General features: G+C 31.6%; 1 protein-coding gene across 9 annotated transcripts in view; it reads left to right on the top strand.

Moving 5' to 3' along the window:
* The window catches only part of Stxbp5 (syntaxin binding protein 5), a 155304-nt gene that overhangs the window by 81590 nt on the left and 49650 nt on the right, over positions 1 to 24064 (top strand). For all 9 annotated transcript variants that reach the window (XR_010041948.1, XM_063233034.1, XM_063233032.1 and 6 more), the window contains 8 exons: positions 8470 to 8624; positions 10732 to 10804; positions 12449 to 12596; positions 12835 to 12902; positions 13283 to 13323; positions 14344 to 14564; positions 15020 to 15198; positions 22853 to 22978. Coding sequence is in view for 8 of the 9 variants with exons in the window: in XM_063233034.1 (XP_063089104.1) it covers positions 8470 to 8624; positions 10732 to 10804; positions 12449 to 12596; positions 12835 to 12902; positions 13283 to 13323; positions 14344 to 14564; positions 15020 to 15198; positions 22853 to 22978 (1011 nt within the window). In the remaining variant the exon portion in view is untranslated. The remainder of the gene's footprint in view (positions 1 to 8469; positions 8625 to 10731; positions 10805 to 12448; positions 12597 to 12834; positions 12903 to 13282; positions 13324 to 14343; positions 14565 to 15019; positions 15199 to 22852; positions 22979 to 24064) is intronic.

The raw sequence follows: 24064 nt of genomic DNA, 5'->3' as shown, positions 1-24064 counted from the left end.
ATTTGATGCAGAATGCAGTGACATATATGGAAATGCCAATTGAAATGGGAAAATTTTAAAGGAAAATATTTTTTCAGTCTGGATTGTATTTTTTATTATTACATGTTTTTATTAATATGTTTGTAATACATAAACACAAAACATCTTTTTCCCCTTCCCTTCTACTCCTTCTTTCTCCCTCCAGCTGTTTATCCTCTTCAATCTTAAAAAAACTATAGTCCCATTTTTTCTTTGATTTTCTTTTTAAAATCATTTTCCCTTCCCTTATAATAAGTAAATCTAAGAAACAGTATCCACCAACAGATAAAGAAAATGTGGTGTTTATGAATAATGGAGTATGACTCTGCCATAAAGAAGGATAAACTTGAAGCCTTTGTGAGTAAACAGATGAACCTCAAGACCATAATGTTAAAAGAAATAAATCAGGCACACAATTTTAAATAGCACATGGATTTTCTTATGTGAGAAACCTAAAATATAAATAAAGAGGAAAAGCAAAGACAGAATAAAAATGAGTGAGACCTTTTTCAAATGAAAAAAGTTAAAAAGCATATAATTAGTCCCAATTGTATTCATTACAGTATTACTAATTACATATTCCAACCTCATCTCTAACCACTGGTGATTAAGTGTATTAAAGAATATCTATGCTTTTAAAAAATTCAAATATGAAATTTAATAAAATCCTGGAGAAAGAGTGTTTCCTATAGTTCTACCAATTTAAAACAAATTTTTCATTTGCTTATTCTGAGTCTTACACAGTTCCTTAACCATATATATGCATATGTGCACATATATGCATATATTTTTCATATGTATATATATTTTATATGTGTATATATTAAACTTTTACTTAGTATGAACTATAAACTTTTAGTTAGTATATTTTTAATACTTTTTCTCATGGTTTCAGAGGTTGAACTCAAGATCTCATACATGCTAAGTAAATAGTGTGCCACTGAATTATACCTTAGCTTTCCCTTTTTTTTCAGATTCATACCCCATTTTCACTTATTGTATTTTTGGAGGATAATCAATTAAGTATTTTTTCTTTTCTATTTAACGTATTTAAAGTATTACTAGTTTTTATCAGTTTATATTTTAAATAACTTAAGAACTTTTAGTTAGGATTGTTAACTCTTTTGATTGACATTTAGTATCTTTGATATTTTAGGTATCAGTGTTTTATATTAAAGGTAAAAATATGGTACTAAATACTTTCTTTTGATGTTCTAACAGTATAATGGTGAAAGTCTTCTGTTGAATTATTTCATTGAGGTCAATTTACATTGGTGAAATCTTAAAAGAAAAATGGTTTTATGCATCTTGCTCAATTTCCTTATTGCTTTTTAAACGTATCTGTATAAGTACTTTAACAAATTGAATACAGAATCTATAGATTTCAACAAAAAATACTATCAGCATAGGATGATTTTCATTTTATTTTGTTAATTTACTAATTTAAAAATCAGTACTTATGCTTTAGAATTGACATTAAATATTGCAACCACAATGTAAACTGCTAAATAATTGTTTTTAGTAAAAAAGGCAAGCTAGTATGATAATGTGAGGTTCATGTTGAATTTGTTCTTATCTGTCTACAAAAGCAACAGTGCTTCACAGAAAGCTTCCAATTTTGCTTTTTGCAATCATTCATCCAGCCCAAACATTTATTTTTTAGTGGGACCAGAAATAAGCTGCCAGTTATTTGTGTTTGACCGTAGTATCTACAAACTAATGAATTTAACATAATCAGTATTGTAATGGTTGACAGTTATATGATAACAGTTCTTTTATTTCTGAAACCCTAAAATAGAATTGAAAAACTGATGCAGTTTTCTATGTATGTACATATATATATTTATATTATAAACAGACAGTTTAATTTCAATATTGTTGTCAAAATTATGTTACTTATTTGTTAAGCTATTCAAGTATCTTGTGCTTATCCACTTTTCTTCCCTCTGGTTTATTCATCCTACTTTCATGTTACTGAATTATTTTGAGCATTCTACATTTTCTTTTTCTAGAGCTATACTTTCATAATCTGATTTGGGTTTCTGGAACATCATTAAAACTTAATGAGTTGTTCTAGCTAATCTAACAATAAAGTTTGCAATAATTTTTATCTTGCCGAATTTTATCCCACTTCTCTCTCAAAGGAACTTTCACTTTTTATCTGTACATTAACTTGAAGATTCATTGATTATTCTCTCACTTTAATTTGGCTGTTTATAGTATATATTGATGTATTTCTAGACTGTATCCTTCTTAAGGTAGGGATTAAGTCCACGTAAGAGCATGTCTACTGTAAATGATTGTGAGCACTATGCAATGTTGTGTTATATGTGAGTTTTGAGTTGTAATGTTAAATATTATATATAGTCAATTTAATAAGTAACAAAGATCACATTAAAGATTATAGATTTCTCTTACAATGCCTAATTCTTACATAATTGAGTCATATATATTGCTGTAAGAACAAGTAATATACTACTGTTAATTCCTTTGTATCCTTACAGATCTCGTGCATGTCAACCAATCTACATACGAAAACTATAATGAATAGAGACTCTAAAATGTAATTTTGTGGCCTTTGTGTGATCTGAAAGGGTGTATCAAATTGTGCCTGTCTCATTCTAATGTTATTCTTACCATTCATTCTAATATTATTCTTACCATTTGCTTTGCTTTGTATTTTAATTTCAGTACTACAGTTGATGCTCTGTATGGTAAAGCATAGGTAGAGAAAATTGTTTTGTCTATAGACATGACATCTTCATCATACAGCTTTTGGTTTGACTGTTGGGCTTTCTTCGTTATAAAGTATCATAATTTTTTGAAGTACTTTAAATTTATGAAAATTTCAATAAAAGCAGTTAAGCAAGTTACTGCCACCAAAGGGGGCAAAGTGTTCCATGATCATTTTTTCATTTCATAGTTAAGAGAGGACTTTGGAATTTGTGGATTCTTTTGTCCTCATTCTCAAATTGTGGTTTCTGAGCCAATCTTTTAAGTGAGGAATAATGCTAAATAGCACAACTCCTGAGTGATGAGAGAAAACATTAAAGTTTATGTTATGTGAAAACAACTCATGAAAGTTGCGAGAAATTCTTGTTAGTATATTAGTACTAGTAGATTACAGTATAGAGAAAAAGGTCATTTGATTTCTTTTCATGGTACTAATTGAATCTTTTAAAATAAATTTAATATTACTATTAACTTTATTGTCTTTTTATATAAAATTACAGTAATTATAGTAGTTAATTATTGTAGTCTTTATTAAAATGAAATGAGATTATTGCAGATTTTCTTTTGCATGTACTTAATTTTGGTATATCAGGAGCCCTCAAAATGATCTCAAGACATCTTGTTTACTGAGAACCCAGAGTGCTTTTTTTTTTTTTTTTTTTTTTGTACTGGGGATCAAACTCACGACCTTACATGACTGAGCTAAGTCCTGGCCCCGCAGGGTACTTTTATGTGGGTTTTATGCTTACTAAACTACAAATAAAGCTTAGAATTTTAACATGCTTATTAATTTAAAAAAATGAAAATCCTTTACACATTAACAAATAATACTTTAATAAAGTGAATATTGAGACAATAAGTTTTTTTTATTTTGCAGATCATCTTAACATCTAATTATAAAGGACTATGGCTGGATTCTCAGATCTGCTTCTATAACTACTTTGTAATGTTTGTTTAATTGAAGTATATGAATGAAACATAGCCTTATACACATACATAAATAGATTTTAAAATATTCTTCCATATTACACCAAATTTGATAAGTGGCAATTTATTAAAAGGTAGTCATTACAGATTCAGATAGAATCTGAATCTGTATTATTAAAGCTTTGTATTCTGCTTCATTAAAATTCATTGGTCTTTCTGTATTCTTAGTATGTCTTTTATCCATGCCTGGTTTCAGAACATGATAGCACTATCCATTGGAAATAGTGGTTCAGTGAGTCATTCAGATCTTCCAGCTTTCACACTTTTTAATTTTATAACATAAATATTAACTCAAGTTGTTAATACCACCACTAATCTTATTAGGCAAATCCTTTAACCATTGCAGAGCTGTGAAGCTCAACATGATGGATAAAAGTTTTTTAAAGTCTGGCTTTTGCCTAAAATCCTAGATTTTTATCACCACAAATGTGATTTTTCTTAAAATGACAGACTTACTTCATGTTTCTTGAGAAAGTGTCAGTTAATTACCCAAGCCTAAGTAATAATAGTTATTCTGTCAGTCATTCTTTCAAGCAAAAATAATACTGGGCAATTCACTTGATTCAGTCAAATGACGGCACAAATTACTATTGTACAAATAAGTATTGAACTAGTCATTTTATCAATACAATATTAAAAAGGTATGTCGGGATCAAGATTTAAACTTTGTTGTTTTACTGTTTTATTAAGGACAGTTTAAAATGCATGCATAGGGAACCTCTTTATTGTGTGGCAAAGCAGAATATAATGACTAGTTTAATTGTCTTCGCCTTAATTTACGGTGATATTCAGTAGGTAGAATTTTATCTACCTACTCTTACTTTGGAGCCCTCCTGCAAATATTAACACAAGGAAAAGCCAATGTCTTAATATTGTACTGAAAATGGTTTTGACCTCACAAACCTTTTGCAGAAGTCCTGGGAATCTGTAGGGGTTCATACAACGTACTGAGCATTGTTACTGAGTACTAAATAGCTATTAAAGAGAGCTATGCAAAAGGAAATGATTTGGACTTCTACATTTTTGATACCTAAAAGTTATGACCTAGCTTCAGTTGTCATAATTAGGCAGTGGTTCATCCCAGAGATGGTTCCTATAAGTAAGGCAAGGCTTCATATATAAAAACATAGCTTCAGGCAGAGCAGTTCCACCGTCATCCTGAGGAGGTTACTCACAAGTAGTCTCATGAAAAGTCTAGTCAAAGTATAACACTTTCAAATTATAACACTGATGCCTTTCTAATGTGAATGTCTTACAGAATAAAGGTTATGTTTAACGAAATATTAAAAGAGATTCTGCTAAAACTCTTACAATAATAGGATAAGATTGCATTGCCTGTAGACCTTACAGTATCAAAAAGGCTTACCTTTAAATTTAAGAAAAGAAAATGAAATATTCCCCAGCTTATGATTCATATATTACATAGAAATAGTCTAGATCCTTAAAATTTTAATAAAATTCCAAATGCCAAAAAAAGGGAGTTCTATAAATTTTGTTGTGCAGTTAAAATATTTCATTATAGGGTCTGGGGATTTAGCTCAGCGGCATAAGCGCCTGCCTTGCAAGCAGGCAGTCATGAGTTCAATCCCTGGTACCGGTAAAAAAAACAAAAGACAAAAAAAATTTTCATTATTGTATTTATAACTAATTTTATTTCATAAAAGATTCCATTACTGTTTATATTTCAAGTTTTTAGATCACTATAATAAAAAAATACAGTTTAAGAGAATTCATAGATTGAGTGATTGTGGACTGGCAGTCAGTTTCAAAGAAACAGCTCATGAAAGGGTGTTTTTATTAAGGATATTTAGTGTTGGATTTGGCATACATTATAAAAAAGCAAGTACTTTGGTGTCAGTTTAATAATTATTCCTTTCAACATATCTTTCCATAACACTTTTCTCCAAGTTGGGAAAATAAATACAGTTTACAAAGTCAGCAGTCCAAAAAATTATTTACCTTCTGAGGATAAAGCTTCCTAATTGCCAGTGTTGTGAATATGCAGAACTACCTCCCCAATTTCATCTCCATAGGTGCTTTTTGCATATTTTATTCTATAAACTCAGCTGTTAATTCTCTGTTCATAGTTCAGAACAGAACATATTTCTAACTTGTATATAAATAAAAACATTTGTCAACCATTCATGAAATATTGCGTACAAAATAACTGACCCCCAGGTAGTGTACTTTCTAAAAAGTTTTAAATATTAGTTTCCTGTTGGGCTTTTCACCCCTTTTCATGATATTTATATCCGATTGTATTTCAAGTCACAGAAGAGAGAATTATGTTATTTTTTTGTGGCTGTAGCAAAATATCTGAGAAATCAATTTGAAGGAGGAAATGTTTATTTTATTTTCTGGTTTCAGAGCCTTCAGTCCATGGTCAGCTGGTTGTACGGAATTGATTTTATACCTGTGGCAAGACAGAAATATTGTAGTAGAAGGGTGTAGTGGAGGAAATCGTGTTTTGTTTTTAAGACAGGCTCTCTCTAAGAGGTTCAGTCTAGCCTTGAATTTATTATGTAGCCCAGACTGGCCTGGAACTCCTGCATCAGCCTCCTGTGTGCTGGTATTACGGGTATGTGTCATACCTGGCTATTTTATGTATTTTAAATAGGTGAGATGTTTAAATATTAAACGCAAGTCAGTTATTTGCTTTTAAGTATATACTGTTACAATTTAACATTAATTTCTGATTAATGAAGTTTAGTCTTGTTTTAGATAAAAATAAACTGGAAGTTTTGTTTTTGGTAATTTTGAGACAAGATCTTCTTATGTAATAGAACCTAGCTTTTAACTTAGCTATGTAGCTCTAGTCTTCCTCACTGTTCCAAATTCTGGGATCATAGGTGTGTCCCACCACACGTAGGTTACAAGTTTTATTTATTTATTAATTTCTATTTTTATTAATTAGGTTTACAGATACGTTTGGGTATACATAATGATCATATTCATCAATGGAGTTTGTATCTGTACATGGTATAACTTGATTTTCTCATTTGCTTACTCTTTCTTCAATCCCTCTTTGACTCCTTATTTACAAAATCTGTTTCCATTTTATCCTTCTTTTCTCATTTTTTTCTTTTCCCTTCCTTTCCCTGTCTCACTAGTTCCCCTGTGAGTTTGAACATTTTCTTCCCATTTCACAACATCTGTTATACATTTTATTCCTTATTTACACTTTTAAGTTTTTCACATCAGAGAACCAATATGGTATTTACACACGTGTGTCCTATTTATTTCATTTAAGAGTGTGATCACATACATTTATCTAAAGCTTATCCTTTTTTATGGCAGAGTAGACTAGTGCAAGCACTGTGAAAACCAGTGTGGAGATCTCTCAAAAATCTAGGACTAGAGGTTCCACTCAATCCAGCTATTCCTGTTTTCTCAAAAGAATTAAAAGGATCATACTACAGTGATATATGCACACCCATTTTTATAGCAGCACAGTTTGTAATAGCTAAATCTTGGAAACAGCCCAAATACCCATTAACCGATGAATGGATAAAGAATTTTATTTTATACAAAGAATTTTTTTCCGTCATGGTTTATGAAATAAAATTTTCACAGTGGTTGATTATGACGATAGGATGATATGACAATAATAATAGGCAACTTGTACAAGAGTGTAATGTGAGCCCAGGCACTAATTTATGAATTTTCTTAAGTAAGAGACTTAATCTCCCTATCTCCATTTAATGCATGTGGGAACTAGACATAGAGAGGTTAAGCAACTTATTCAAGATTCCACAGAAAGTAAAGCCTGAGCTGAGATTTAAATGTCTGATTTAGTTCAGAACCACCAGTTTTAACTATCGGATATTACTACATAGTGGAAAAGAAAGGGATCACATGAACAGTAGGTGAGAGGAAAGATAGGTACAGTGGCCTGAGTGTAATCATTAAAAAATTAAGAAATCATATATGAAACAGATTTAAGAAAACATACATAGAAAAATTTAAATCATGTGTATGATCTGTAAGTAACTTCAGTATTGACAGATCAAGTCAAATACAAGAAATATACTGACTATAATATGTGAAAGATACTCAGCATATAGCTTTTTAAAAAATGAGTTTAGATAAATCATCTTGTTTTAATATTGGCTGATAAAGAGGATGAAAAAATTAGTTATAGGACTGATTAAAAGTGGCAAGTTCACAGCTGATGGAATGTGTGGGAAAAGCTAAAGTTTGAAAGTGTACATGCAAGGATCCAGAAGAAAATTAAGGAAATTATTTGAATATTTTTTCAGTTATCAAGGGAAATTTGTAGCTAATAAAATTCTTGACATATTCTTGAGAAATCAGTTTGTTACAAACTGGATACCTCCAGGCATTAAGATCTTCTCAGGAAACTTTTCTTGAGTATCCCTGGTTAGAACCGGAAGAAAAAGCCAACATTGAAGAGACGTTCCAGCAGAAATGTAGAGGAAATTCTGTGAAAATTTTGTATAGGAGATAAAAGAAAAAGTTTTAGGGACAAGAGGAGGTATGTGAGTCAAATGTGGTCAATATTTATTTTTATTGTGGTTTAATTTTCAGGAATTTGCCTTGATCTTAACCTAATCCATTTTAAAATTCCATATGTAACTGTTGTGTTCAATTTTATAATATATAGAGTGTTTAGAATTTAAGATTTCATTATTTCACTAATAAATTATGACACAGCAAGAAAATAGTCTCTGTTATGCTATTTGTAACCTAAAATATATGTTTCATTTCCAGGGAACCTTTTATTATTTTATCAGGAGGTTTGTCATATGACACCGTAGGAAGACGACCTTGCTTAACAGTGATGCATGGGAAAAGTACTGCCGTGCTAGAAATGGACTATTCAATTGTTGATTTTCTGACGTTGTGTGAAACGCCATACCCAAATGGTAAGTTTTGTGTCTCTAAAACTTGTTTTCCATAAATACTAATATTTTATAATAACGACTTTCATCTTAAGTGGTTTCTTTAACCAATCATGCTAATTCTCTTGGGAAATAGATAGTACCTTTATTACCCTGCATGTTTTATTATGTAAGTTTCCTCTGTTTAATAAGCTATCTGCTCAATAATTACTATGTCTACGTCCATAGACATTTAAAAATTCCGTAAAACATGAGTGCCTAAAATTGCTCAGTGTTCTTCAGAAAAGCTGAACCAATAGGAGATACATACCATACTTCTCTCAAAATGAAACTCAGTCTTATATTAAATTGTGCTGAAAAAGACGCAATAGGCTTATTTTCTAGGGATCTCTTATTTTTTATGTCCATCAATATACTGTATATTTATTCATGTACAACCATCTATATTTATTCATGTACAGAAACTTACATTTATTTAAATTACAGTCATGCCATCATCTTCTGGAACATCGTCATAACTCTCCAAATCCCAGTATGCAGCCTCAATTTCTTAGTATTCTATTTCCTGTAGAACTGCTGGCCAGAATCTCTCATGACCAGCAATAGAGCACTCCTTAAATGAGAACTTATTGTCCACATAGCCTGCTTGTGCAGCATTATCATGAATGATATATTGAATTACAAAGACTAATTAGATACAACTATATTCATTTGTTATCAAGGCACATACTATTTGTGTGTTGTGTCTTTACTTCATTTAGTCATGCAGCAGTAAGTCTCCTGTTTATCTTTTCACATATGCATTTGCCTTTTGTCCAGAGGCTCCTGCATGGGTAGTTACAAATTTAGTTAGATTTTACATTATCATTTAAGTATTAATGTCAATAATATTTGTTTACATGTAATTGTATATTAATATTATTTTAGTATTCATTGTCTAGCATGTGTTGCAAAGGACATACTTAATGTGTTTGTCTGGCAGACAGTCTTAACTTATTTTTGGAGTAGGCTTATATTATGTCCTGAAAAATCATGCAAGACTTACTTTCCAGTAAGGTATTATTTTCAGGAAAATATGGTAGATACATATTTCTACATAGCTTTATCTGTGTGTTCCTCTGTATATACATTTGAAGGAATCATGATGCTGGCAAGTCTGAAATCGTCAGAGCAGACCAATTCTTCAATAGAAAGAATTGAAATCTTGGATTCAAAATCTGCAGGTTGGAATCTCAGGAAGGATTTCAATTTTTTGGAGATAAGAGTCTCACCATATAGTGCATGTTGCCCTTAAACTCACTTACATAGCTCAGGCTGGCCACAATCTCATAGTGATCCTCCTGTCTCATCCTCCTTAGTGCTGGGATTGCAGGCAAGCACCACCACACCTGGTTTAGGATTTCAGTTTTTAAATCTTGAGGTGAAATTGTTGCCTTTTTTTTTTTTAACAATAAACCTCAGTCTGCGCCTCTAAGGCCTTCATCTGATAAGATGAAGCCTACCCATTCAGAGGATAATGTGCTTTATTCAGAGTTTACTGGTTTAAAGGTTAGTAATATCAAAAACAAAAAACAAACAAAAACAGCCACACAGTACATGGAGACTGGTGTTTGATCAGATAGCTGAGCATACGATAGCATGGACACAGAATTTACCATCACAGCTTGAATATGTGATTTAAGAGGAATTTAAATGTGTATCTGTTTTACTTCACTTGAAAACTATTTGAGGTATATAGGTGTAGAGTTTCATGCTATAAATGTTAATAAGCATACATAAAACATTTAAGAAAGATACAGCATTATAGAAGAACTCTATTGAGTTAGTCTGACATTGAATAAAGGTAATCGTACTGTTCAAGTTTTCGTTTTGTTGTCCATGTTCACCTTTGGAATTTATATAGATGTTACTGTAAGTTTCTTACCCTACTCATCTTTACAAAAGTGCTAGAATTTTGTGTGAATTAAGTAAATTTATCTCATGTAAACTATAAGCTTTAAATTTATCTAAAATATCACAAGATCACAATGTTAACAAAATGAAATGGAAAACAAATAAAGGTTCATTCTCTTAATTTGGTGTCCTCTTGCACATTTAAGATTACTGTTCTCACATTGTTTTCCTATTTTAGATTTTCAAGAACCATATGCTGTGGTGGTTCTTCTAGAAAAGGATTTAGTACTTATAGATCTTGCACAAAATGGGTAAGAATGTCTTCTGTATGTGGTAAAAAACACGTATCTTTATTATAGGGTTACTTCATTTCTTTGAGAAGTCTACATTTATATCCATAATCTTGATTTCATTTTAAAGCTCAACTCACCATTTTAATTATGTTAAAATGTTCTATTGTGTTGAATTTCGTACTATTTTCAGTTTTTAGTTCAAAATTAGTTTAATGTCTGACATTTCTTATTTCAACTTTATGCTTCTGTACCCAAAGGCCACACAAAATCAGTATGTCCAAAATTGATCCTATCATAATTTACCTCTAAATAAGCTATTCATCTGTGTCTGTTTACTCTCTTTTGCAATATGTTTCACACGTCATTGTCAGTCATTGTCATATTAATTTTACGTGCATCATTAGCTCTGTTATCCTTCCGATTATATGTATAGTTAGAATCATTGAACTAAGGAAAGTCCTGTGTTATAAAGAGAGTTGTTACACACTTTATTATTGCAGTTTTACTTACTTGTATTTTGTCTGTTTTGTGTCTGTCTTGGTTACTTTTCTCTCCTCCTGGGACAAAATGCTGAATATGCCAAATGCAGGCAGGAAAGATTTATTTAGCTCACTGTTTGTGGAAATTTCAGTCCATAATCAGCTTGCTCCAAAGCAGGGTGGCATAGCACTAGGGCAACAGTTTAAGGCAGCAGCTGGCAAAAGCAGCCAGAGCTTGTAGGGGGAAGAGCAAGCCTCTTATCCTCCCTTACATTGTGCACAGGCGACCCCCTTTCAAAGCCAGTGTAGCACTCAGAAAATCTCCTTGGGCCAGTCTTAGACAGGTTCAGGATGTTTATTTACAAAGAACTCTGGTTCCCTGCTGAGTCTCTTAGTTATATCTTCTCAATTTTTCAAGTTGACATAGTGTATCACATAACACTGGCTAAGGATGGAAGTAATTGGGTTGATTTTGCAGTCTATAGAGGACTTTTCTGAAATTTCTTTCCTGATCAATACATTTAATATTTACAGGTTAGCAGCTTTGTACTTTCTTAGGCATTTTAACAGATTTCTGGCTTTATAGACATTTTAAAGCAAGTATTATCATGTTATTATGTGTATGAAACTTTAATTTCATGATTTTAAAAGGATTTTACTTTATTAAAATAATTTCATAACTAAGATAGAATTATATTTTGGATTATCACTGAAGCAAGGTGGCATTCTGGACTGAATGTTGGACTAGATAATACTTTGATGGAGAGAAAAAGAATTGAAATTTTATGTTGATGTTGGTGAAAGATGCAATTCCCATTACTGAAATTATGTAACTTAATAATTATGAGCACAGTTTAAATTTTGCTTCAACTGCTTCCTAGCAGACATGCCTTCCACACATTACTCTTTGCTTTTGTTCTTCAAGGTAATGTCTGCATCATAACTCTGGGGCAAGAAGTAAATGAAATATATCACTTAGTCTAGGGTAGCACATTGTATACAGTTGCAACCACAGCCTTTGTTGTTATAATTTAGCATCTTTTATTATAAAATACCTCAATTTTAATGTATATACATAAATCAATATATGTGGTAGGTGTATATTTTTAAATTTTTTCATTGTGTGTTAATTATAGGTTTTAATTCATTAAATTAATAAATGTTTTTGTTTCCTGTGTTAAAGATATCCTATATTTGAAAATCCTTATCCTTTGAATATACATGAGTCCCCTGTTACATGTTGCGAATATTTCGCTGATTGTCCTGTGGACCTTATTCCTGCACTTTATTCTGTTGGAGCAAGACAGAAACGTCAAGGTTACAGCAAAAAGGTATTGAACATGAGTCTTGTTATTTAAATATTTTCATAATTTGAATTTATTCCCTTGGGATGTTTAATAACATTGATACCTTTTCTATAGAAAGTATATAAAAGAATGTATTTTGGGAAGCAAAATACATTGGATACTGTTTCCATATGTGTATTATACATAATATATATAGATTATATGTATGTAAAAATTTACAATATGCTTGCAAGTTGCCTTATACAGTGATCTTTTCTTATAGGAATGGCCCATCAATGGAGGTAATTGGGGCCTGGGTGCTCAAAGTTACCCAGAAATAATTATTACAGGGTAAGTAAAAGTTTCTTTTCCCTGAGTAAGTCATTAATATCTAAATATAGTTCAGACTACAGTATTTTTTACTTATTGGGATAGTAGAGCTTTTCTTCATGTTACAGTACAAGAAGTAAGTTATTATAAAGAACTTACCAGTTTAAGGGGCTGGGGATTTACCTCAGCGCCTTGCAAGCAGGCAGTCGTGAGTTCGATCCCTGGTACCAATAAAAAGGAAAAAGGCAAAAAACAAAAAAAAAAAAGAACCTACCAGTTTACTCCGATTTTTACCTTTTTCTCAGTTTGGTGCTACCTTAAAAATAACAGTATATATTTAAAGAAGAAAAGAAAGTGACTTTTTTTCTTCATCACATTCTTAACTCCTTTGCTTTGTGTAGACATGCTGATGGTTCAGTTAAGTTCTGGGATGCTTCAGCGAGTAAGTAATTTGAGTATTTATTGTTTGTTATATATTGAGCTTAATAGCTTTTACATGTCTTGTTTTATAGTACTTACAGAATCAACATTTAATTTGAAATTTATAGGCTGTAAATTTAATTTACTGACTTATGAAGTACATACATGTCTTTAGTTTTTGAGTAAAATATTTTTAGTAATATTAGTGTATCAGGAATAGTTCATAGCAGCAATATTCCAGTTCTTCCTTCAAAATAGCTTTAAATCTCTTTTTAACTCAATGAAAAGTGGGAGTGTATTCCAAATCAACAGAAAGTTCTAAAGTAATTTTAATACCTGTTTCTAAACTTGTAAAAGTTTGTCATGTCATACCTGATGGTTACATAGTCACAGAAAAGAGATGCCTTAAGATTAATGTTTGCTGAGGAACTATTTTCAAGAAGATAGTGTGTAATCTACTAGCAGGTGATTTCTTACTGTTATGTTTTTTTGTTTTGTTTTGTTTTGTTTTGTTTTGTAGTTCTGTATTGCGTGTACCCTTACGCCGCTTTGGTTTGTTTTGTGTTTTTCTCTTTTTCCTATTAAATAAAAAAAAAAAAAAAAAAAAAAGATTAATGTTTGCAGAACATACATAACAAGCTTTAGTGGGAATTCAGTTAATATACTGTTTCGTCATGTAGGACTTTCTGATAACACTGGTATTATTTTTAGAGAAAATATGTAGAAAATCACTCTAGGAACAAAATATGGCCTCTATTATTTTTGGTATATTTATACATTTTTTCCCCAAATCTTTTGTTATTCATTTTTTCCATCATCATGGTGGATTTATTTTTTTTAATGAATACAATGAATGCATGGTTTTTTGGCCAATAAGCAAATTACATACATTATCTTAATGTACAATAAATTACTTTAATGTAGACTGAGAAATGAAAGTACAGTTTAGGTAAATATGGGATATTTTCCTAACACAATATGCTGATTAAACATATTTGAGTATTTTGTACGAAAATGTCTAATATATATAATCTTTTTTTAGTAACTCTACAAGTATTATATAAATTAAAAACATCTAAAGTTTTTGAAAAGTCAAGAAATAAAGAAGACAAACCAAACACCGATATTGTGGATGAAGATCCATATGCTATTCAGATCATTTCCTGGTGTCCAGAAAGTAGAATGTTGTGTATAGCTGGAGTTTCAGCACATGTCATTATTTATAGATTCAGCAAACAGGAAGTAGTTACAGAAGTCATTCCGGTAATGATCTCTTATTTTCAGTGTCAAGTTCCAATTATTTTCAATTTGCGTTTTATATAGAATACTATTTGTAATCAATTTTGTATATGAATTTTGAAAACACCTCAGTATTTAAATTTCTATCTCTGTTTTGTGAAAAATAACATTTATTGGTATGTCTTTTAACTGATTATGTAAATCCTTAAGTACATTGTAAGTTTTATTTAAGCAAAGCTAATAGGAATATGAGTACATTCTTAATTTTGGAGCACCACAAGTTGGAAATATCATGAGGTATGTGTATTTTGTGTGCACTAACCTCATACACACGCTTATAAAAAATCTAGTCAGAAAAATTTCTCCTTTGCCTTTGGAAATTTTGTTCAATTTTTAAGTTTAAAAATTTATGTTGCATTTGTATGTAAAGTATAATAAAATGATTGGTGGTTTAAAGAGTTAGTAAACTTTTTCAACAGATGCTTGAAGTTCGACTGTTACATGAGATAAATGATGTGGAATCTCCAGAGAGTGAGCAGCCACCACCTTTGTCAACACCTGTAGGAGGATCCAATCCTCAGACCATTCCTCCTCAGTCTCATCCTTCTACCAGTAGCAGTTCATCTGATGGGCTTCGTGATAATGTACCTTGCTTAAAGTAAGTTATAACAAGAAAAGTTACAATTGTTACCCTTTAAATAAATTGCAGGCATCAATAATATTTTACATTAAAGGCATTTTTTAATGGCATGAAAGGGAATAGTTACATTCCATAAGGTTATCCTTAAAATACTAACACCTGATCTCCAAATGTAAGTAGTATATGTCATTCAGTATTCTAAACCCATCAGTGCTTTTAATCTGGATTTATATGTAGATTAGCTTCATATTCAGAATACTTTGTACCATTCTGAAAGTATCGTTTTTAAAGTCTTTACATTGACTTTATTTTGCATTATCTTTTTAAAAATTTTATTAGTGTATGTTTATAGTACATAATGCTTATATTCCTAGTCTGGAGTTGGTGCATTTACATAATGCATCTTAATTCTTTTTTTCACTCCTTTGCCCTTTTCTCAAACCTTGCATCCCTCCATCTCTTGATTCTTTTCCGTTTTGAGAAAAATCTCCTTACTTTCTAGCCCTCTATATCTTTATTTAAAAGCCTTTATTTTGTAGCATCCCTGTGACAAATATTATCTTGTTTTATAGGAGAAAAATTTCATAAATTTTTTTCTCTCCAGTTTACGTTTTTTTGAGTGATTAAATTACTCAAAAGGTTATTGGTAGAGAAATAATGCAATAAATAAAGATTTAAAATCATTGAACAATTACTTGAACACAGTTTAATTAAAAATAGTACATTTAAGAGAAATCAATTAAGGTGATGATTGAAAGGCAGTTTTGGAAAAGGTCAGGAGATTCAGGAGAATGGTGGGGACAAAAGCCGGACTATAACAAATTCAAAGTGGAGAAGTGCATTACGCTTTGCACTGTTTTGTTTTAGATTTGCTGGACTTTCTCATTTTGGTAGATAGTTTAACAGTTGCCACGAAGAGTATCAGGATGGCACTTTCTCTAAGATAAAGCAGATACATTTTTAAAATTCATAATAATTTTTAGAGTATACATTTTATAAAAATTATTTGTATTCATAAAAATTTGTAAATCATATTTTGAGCCAGTGGTTCTCAAATGTGGATGATTTTGCCCCACAGGGGATATTTGGACAATTCTAGAGATATGTGTAGTTGTCAGCAAAGAAAAGGGATGATGCTACTAATGTTCAATGGAAAGAGGCCAGGGGTGCTGTTAAAATCTCTTAAAATGTACACAACAAAAAATCATCCAACTCAAAATGTCAAGTAGTCTCAATTTTCCCTTTCTTTTTTTTTTTTTAATACTGAAAATCAGACTAAGGCTTTGCACTTGCCAGGCAGGTACTGGGCTGCTGACCTATATCCCGGCCCTCTCTTTGTTTTTGTAAGTTCACTTTTGCTCTCACGCATATAGGCACATACATAACTCCTTTCAGCTACAGTGCAGTTCTGGCTACACTGGAATGAGACTTGGAAAACAGAATATTACAGTTTTTTGCATTTTGTAAATTATTCAGTATTGCCTTAAATTTAAAATTGTAAAAGTTCTTTTAAGACTTTCAGATTTTTATGGATTTTTTTCTTAGCTCTTTGTCAAATTTAATTTTTATGAGCATATAAAGTGCAGCTTGTGTTTTTAGTGACTTTTACACATTTCTATATTTTTAGCCATTTTGTCAGTTACTAAAGTGATTATTTTATTGTTTGTTTTGTTTTGTTTTGGGTACTAGGAATCAAACCTTGCACTTGCCAGGCAAATGCTTGTGCCACTTATCTCCCCAGACCTCCTGAAGTATTCTTAACAAAATAGCAATTCCGTAACAACATGTATTATCTTCCAAAAATTAGGATACTCTGTATTTGATAATATCTTACACTTCTGCTAATCAGCTCTTCCATCACTGTGGCAAGATAGCTAAAGATAATCACCAAGTAAGCAGTCAAGATGTATTTGGCTCACAGTTTCAGAGATTTTATTCCATGCTTGCTTGGGCCTTGTTTGGGGCCAGTCGCAAGGTAAAACATAATAACAAGGAGCACATGTAGAGCAAAACTGTTCACCTCATCAGCAAAAGGAGAAGGGACTGGGATTCTAGTATCCTCTTAAAGGACTTGACCCCAGAAACCCAGTTTCTTTCACTTCCTAAAGTTTCCACTACCTCCTAGGAGCACAGTTAACTGGGGAACAACACATGAGCTTTGGGGAGAGGTCACTTAAGATCCAATCATAATGGCCTCCAAATGTTTGTGGACTTTTGGCTATAGATACAACAGTCTGAAATATTTGGTCATTTTCTTACCTGAAGAATAAGCACCACTACATTTCTTCATGATGAGAAAAGTCAGAGGACTAGAACTGACAAGAAATTAAAGCAGTATGGTCAGATCTCTAGATTTCTAGGTGTATGTTAAAGGCAGGCTTAATAGGTAAGTTTTTGTCCACTGCTCTCAGAAAGTCCTTTTTTCAAGTACTTTTACTGACTGAAAGAACCAATTAAGGCAGCAATGGAAGAACAAGTTAAGCATGTTTGACTTGCATATCAACTTAATTCTAGAATTGGTAATTTTTACTACTGTTCATGGCCTGAAATCATGGTATGGCCATCTTTATTGTTTTAGAGGAACTTACATAACTGTCCAGTGTGTTAATAAACTATTAATCTGTATTTAACAAACTGCCACTTAATGTAGGAACACCTTTTAAGCAGGGACATTTGGAAGTGACAAAGTATGTTGATAAATACATAGAAAGTCATATTAACCAGTCCATTAATATGTTATGGGAAGAAAGTCTTTTTATTATTATTAATTGCTAAGTCTTGTGTGTTGATGTGCATTGTCTCTCCTGGAAATATATGCACAATTAAATATAAAAAAATTTCTCCTTACTACTAAAAATATTAATATAACTATGATTTGTTGATAATATTCTTTTCCCTCCTTTGGAATATTATCATGAACTTCTAGGGCTTTTTGTTTTAATGGATTGAATTTGGTTAATTTAACAATGATTTTGTCACAGCTTCTTAGAGGGAGCTTTTGGGATATGTCTGAGTCCTCAACATCACTCAGCACCTGCATTACCATCCTGGTTTCTGTTCTGACCATATTCTGTTCATAGTTTGAACTCCTGCCTTTGCACATAGCATCACCTTCTTCAGAAAACTATGGCTTCTTTTCATGGAGAAGACTAAGAGACCAAAATATGATTTGTAGAAATGTGTCTAGCTTTGTTTTTAATAAGTGCTACTATAGAAGACTATTCAGTGACAAACACTAGAAAAAAGTATTTTAAAAAAGTAATTAAAGCCCTCACATTTTTCATTAAATGTAACTATTTGATTTCCCCAAACCATTATTCTCCATGGATTAACTTGCAGTTGTTCTTTTTACTTACCTATTAAAAAGTAAGTTCAGAATTACAGTTTTAAAAGTATCACTAATAGTGTCAGGGATATAGCTCAGTGACAGAGTACCTGGCAGCCAAGTGGAAGGTTCTGAGTTTAATTCCCAGTGCCAAAAAACAAAACAAAACAAACAAAATAAAAAACAATCCACTAATAGTAAAACTACTAGATGAATAATAAAATATAACATTACATTTGTCTTTAGATTTTTGAGCTCATACCTTAAGTGATATATAGTCATGTCTCTCAGTTATGAGTTACTTATAATTTTTGTACTGTTGCAATTATTTACTAGCACATATATAATTCAGTTCTGTAAATATATTATGACAGCATTAATGTTTTAACTGACAGTTCTTTTTGAAAATGGATTTACTATCAGATTATAGGTAAACTGTCTTATTACTGGCTTTTGTGAGATGTATGGAACTTTAAGCAGTTAGAACAGTAAGAACACATATGACAGTCAGCCAGCATCTATTCACACAAAATTTCTCATTCAGGTCTACAATACAAGGTAGCCAAGCAAGTATAGTATTCTTTTCCTGTCTGTATTTTTTACCACATTAAGAAGTAATTCCAGGTAATCAATAAAATATCATCTAATTTGTTGATAGGGACTAGTGATGTCAACTAGCACAATAGCCAGGTAGGCTTCCTGACACTGACTGGCCTGCATTAAGCATTAAGCACACTCTCTTTGTGAGGCCAGAGAAGAACGTGGGCAGACTTACCCTGAATGGATATAGCCTAAGGGGAAAAGCGGCAGGCCTCAGTAATTCTCCTCTTCTTTTCTTGTCTTACTCGTAGTAAAGTTACAGAGTATACAGGGGGGACCAGAAGTTCTGTGGACATTCAAAGAGATACGAGGAGATGTGAAGCATGCATGCTAATTGGACTCTGTGTGTGTGTGTGTGTGTGTGTGTGTGTGTGTGTGTGTGTGTGTGAGAGAGAGAGAGAGAGAGAGAGAGAGAGAGAGAGAGAGAGCACGTGAGAGCAAGCTTCAAATGTCTGGGTTATTTTTGTTTTGATAGTGAATAAATAGAAATTCTCATTGATTTTAATATGTGATATTATATATTTGTATATAAAGCCATAAATGTAAAACTTTAAATTTCTTACAAAGTTTTAAAAACAGGTTTTAGAATAGCAGTATAAATAAGTCTTGATAAAGCATATCATAAACTAAGGACTATACTGTTATACTTAAGGCTCTTTATGTTGTGCTTCAGTAGAATAGCAGAATTCTAGAGCAAAAATGTATGGGATGATCATAGACACATGTATTGCATCATAATTCTCTTTACGTATCTATCTCCTTTATAACATTAAGTGATTTTAGATGGTCACTAAAAATATCTTTGGGTATTTAACATTTTCTTCAAATCTGTTGGTAGATGGATAATTCTCTAGTATTACCTAGTTTACTAAAGGACCAAGATTTAGAGGAAAGCCTCTAATTTATATTCAGGGATATATTACAGAAAGATAGTCTCAGTAGAATTTTTTATCAATGGTGAAAGATATAAGGTACACATTTTTTGAGGTATTTCTCTAACATACCTATACAGTAAGTCCTCAAATTATGAATATTCACATTTTGAACTTTCACAGGTGTGCCATATAAGACTCACTTTGGCTTATTACAAACGAATCTGACTTAGAAATGTTTTCCCAGAACAGAACTTATTTATAAGTCAGGAATTTTTATTGTATTCATTAGTGACAATTCTTTTAATCATAAACAATTTGAGTTATACATTCTTCTCTCCTAATAGTTTTCAGGTAAATGCAGGTATTTATTAACTTTACATCGTTTTAGTTTAGAAGTCCCAAAACAAATTTCTAACAGTAAGAAATACAACAAAATCGATGTGTTTAAATATAAGTAATACTGTATTAAGATTTTTATCATAAGAAATGTCTGTGTACATAATTGATTTTTTTGAAGAAACTTTTAAAATAATCTATTTGATTTGTTTCTTTAACCAATGAAATTTTGCATTTTTATTTAAATGTTTTGTCACTTTGCAAATTACTTGTCCAGACAGTCTCATTGTGACATTGTGAGGCTCTAAACATCCTTTAACATTTAAATATTTTTGTGTAATTTATGTGACTTTCTTTTTAAAGGTTTTATAGCTTGCCTTTAAAATGTAAACAAAATTAACATAAGTATATTAAAAAGCATTAAAATGATAACTTACAAATGAACCACTATAGACATTGGGCTGCTGAGTTAGTCCCTGGCCCTTCTATGATTTCTTGATCAGATTTTAAATTTCTTTTTCTTGAGTATTTTGTATCATTTTAGTAGGCTTTCTCCCCACCCCTTAAGAATGTTTTTCTTTTACTAAAATAAAAAACTGAGTTGCATGTGTTCTGATCACATATGCCTTAGATGTGACGGTATATAAACTTTAAAAATTGACTCTCACAACCTATTCTTGTTCTTGAGAGTCTCATCTGATACGCACATTTCCTATGCCAAAGATGGAAGCATTTTCTTGAAGATTACCTTCTGTGCCCAGTCCATTCAAGGAGAAAACAGTGCATTCTGACTCTTCGACCTGTGTCTATGTCAAGACTATGACCTGGTAGAGATGAAATGGCTCAGTTGTTATTTTTGTCTTGAAATTGACAGCTATATCTCACAGTTAATGTCTGCCTGAAAAAAAATCAGAAATTCAGATCCTTCAGAATTAGCCAGTGCACAGTTCTGGATGCATTGCCTGTAAACTGTGTGCAACCAGCAGTGACTATATTTCCCTGACGTCTGGATACTTACAATGCCTAATAAACATGTCCTCAGAAATTGTGGTGTTATTGTCTTTCTTAACCCAGAAGTATTCACTAAAGTCATTCAGAAGCATTGTTAACCTCTGCTTTTGGTGTCAGGAGATTCAAAACTGAGGTTCTTGTCTTTACACACTGTCACTCCAGACAGAATTGCTAGAATACCAGGCTTTCTGTATGTTTTGCCACAGTATCTATAGGAAAGAGTTTGTGCAATCAAAACTACTTCGAATTTTTAGTCACAGTAATTATATTAAAATTAGTCACACAAAAAATAAATTGTTCACAAGCCTAAAAATGTTTTTTCAATACCACTTGAGTTTGATAGGTGTTTTATCTAAGCATTCCTCAAAACATCTCTTATCAAATTCTTGTGATTCCTGTGCTTGGGAGACTGAGGCCAGAGGATCTTGCAAATTTGAGACCAGTCTGGCTACAAAGTGAGCTTACAACCAGCCCAAACTGCATAGCAAGACCCTGTTTTTTTTCTGTTTCTCTAAGGTTTAATCAAGATAAGTTTGGCATGAACTTATTATTCATCATTTGTGTGGTTTGGAAATACATTATTCGTCATTTGTGTGGTTTGGAAATACATTTAATGACGCGCTTAGTTATTACATTTCTAATTCCCTGCCTGTACCTCAAACTTTCCACATGGTCCCTAAAACCACCTCTTCATTTTGACTTCTAGTTAATTAATTAACTTATTTATATTTGACCATAGAATCAATTTGGCTTCTTTTTCTCTCCTATCTCACCAGGCTACCAACTTACCCTCTCAGCTTCCAGTTCATTCATTTATTGAGTATTAAAAGTAGATGTAAGGTTTCACCTTTACTGAAAGCCTTTTCAATTCTTCATGTTTTTCTTATCTACTTTTAAGAAATTATTTCACAACAGAAAAGTAATGAAAGCTTCCTTATTGGTCATTTTATTCTACTTTATCTTGCATATGTTCACCAAATTAATCTTCTCCAAGTATTTCTTGTAAGCATTGCTTTTATTTAATAGTGAAAATGTGTTCTTTTATATAATGTGGCCATCTAAAATGCACATCGATAGGTATACACAGTTTCCTAAGACTATGATTCAGTAGTAGTGTTGCTACTTTTGACAGAAGCAGCTGGTAAGTAAAAGGCCTCAAATTCTAGCGTTCCAAAAGCCTAGAGTTTTTTGTACCATTAGGAAACCTTTCCACCTCAAAACCTTCTGAAGTCTGGCCCTATTCTATTTTGCTATATTTATTTTTCACTCTTATTATATATACCATCTTCAATAAATACATTTATACTTATAAATTCTTAATTAGTAGTTTCCTACTATCTTGTTTTTGCATATGTTTTAAAGTAGCAATATTTAGTACTTTTCATCAATCAAAAGGGTTCTGATACTTATATTTAAAGAAATCTAATTTTATATATAATTATTTATATATAACTAATTATCTAGAGTAACGAGTTAATTAAAATGGATCCAAAAAGTAAAATGTTTCCCCCCCCTTTTTTTTCAGAGTTAAAAGTTCACCACTTAAACAATCACCAGGTTATCAGACGGAACTAGTTATTCAGTTGGTATGGGTGGGTGGGGAACCACCACAACAAATAACTAGCCTGGCAGTCAATTCTTCCTATGGACTGTAAGTATAAGATACGTTTTAAAAATTTTTTTAGTCTCTTTTCTCATAGTATTCCATACATCATTTTTCTTTTTTAAAAATAAAACCTTGAGACTGGGGATTTAGCTCAGCGGCATAAGCGCCTGCCTTGCAAGCAGGCAGTCGTGAGTTTGATCCCTGGTACCGATAAAAATGAAAAAGACAAAAAAATAAATAAATAAAACCTTTTACTTAAAACCATATTCAGGATTTGGAGCAAAATTTTGTTCTGAATAATTTACTCTGTGTATGTGTACTGCTTCCTAAAATAAAATAAATATCTCAAGAACCAAGCAGTTATTTGGTATAAGGTTTTAAAGTCAGTATATATTCTCCTATGTATACTCCAGAAATAATTTTCTTACTTAGTATCATGGAAGTCTAGCAACATGAACTCAGAAGACATTTATAAACTAATTCTGTGAATAATAAATCATAACTATGACATTTTTTTCTATTTCCAAAGTTGTACAATTTAAAAAGACCTAATAATTTAATGAATTCATCTGTAATGTAGGCATTTTTTATTATTAATTTGTGCCTTTGGATATATAATGTTAATTATACATACTTTTTATTGTAATACAATAGTCTTAGAAGACATTTGTCATTTTTTATTTCAGAACTCAACATTGCACTATAAGAAATTGATGACTAATTGATTTATTGTCATGTGTAGCTCACTGTATTTTTTTTCTGGGCGGTAGCCGCAGGGACTCATCCATCTTTTTTTGTTACTAGTAGTAACCACTACCTGCTCTTCCTCTCAGAGCTGTACATGGAACTAAAGCTGTCTGCTGTCTAAGATAATGATCTTTGATATCTTTGACTTGTTGCCGTACAATATAAGAGCATGGACCTCCTTCTTTTAAGTATTTGATTGCTCCAAACACAAAGGAAACAAAGAGGGGATAAGCAAAAGAGAGCCAGTAGCACATTTCAAAGAAAGTTGTGTGTCAGATGATAACAGGCCTTATTGAGCTTGCAGTTTTGTTCGGTGCTTTTGTGTATTTTTAAAAGTTGAATTAGTTACCAAGACTATGTATAAATCTATTTTTTTGCTTTGTT

The sequence above is a fragment of the Cavia porcellus genome, unplaced genomic scaffold, assembly GCF_034190915.1.
Source record: "Cavia porcellus strain 051 isolate PalLab524CR breed Dunkin Hartley unplaced genomic scaffold, mCavPor4.1 scaffold_22, whole genome shotgun sequence".
NCBI lineage: Eukaryota > Metazoa > Chordata > Mammalia > Rodentia > Caviidae > Cavia > Cavia porcellus.
The sequence above is the reverse complement of the archived record's forward strand: the minus strand, read 5'-3'. Positions and strand labels throughout refer to the sequence as shown.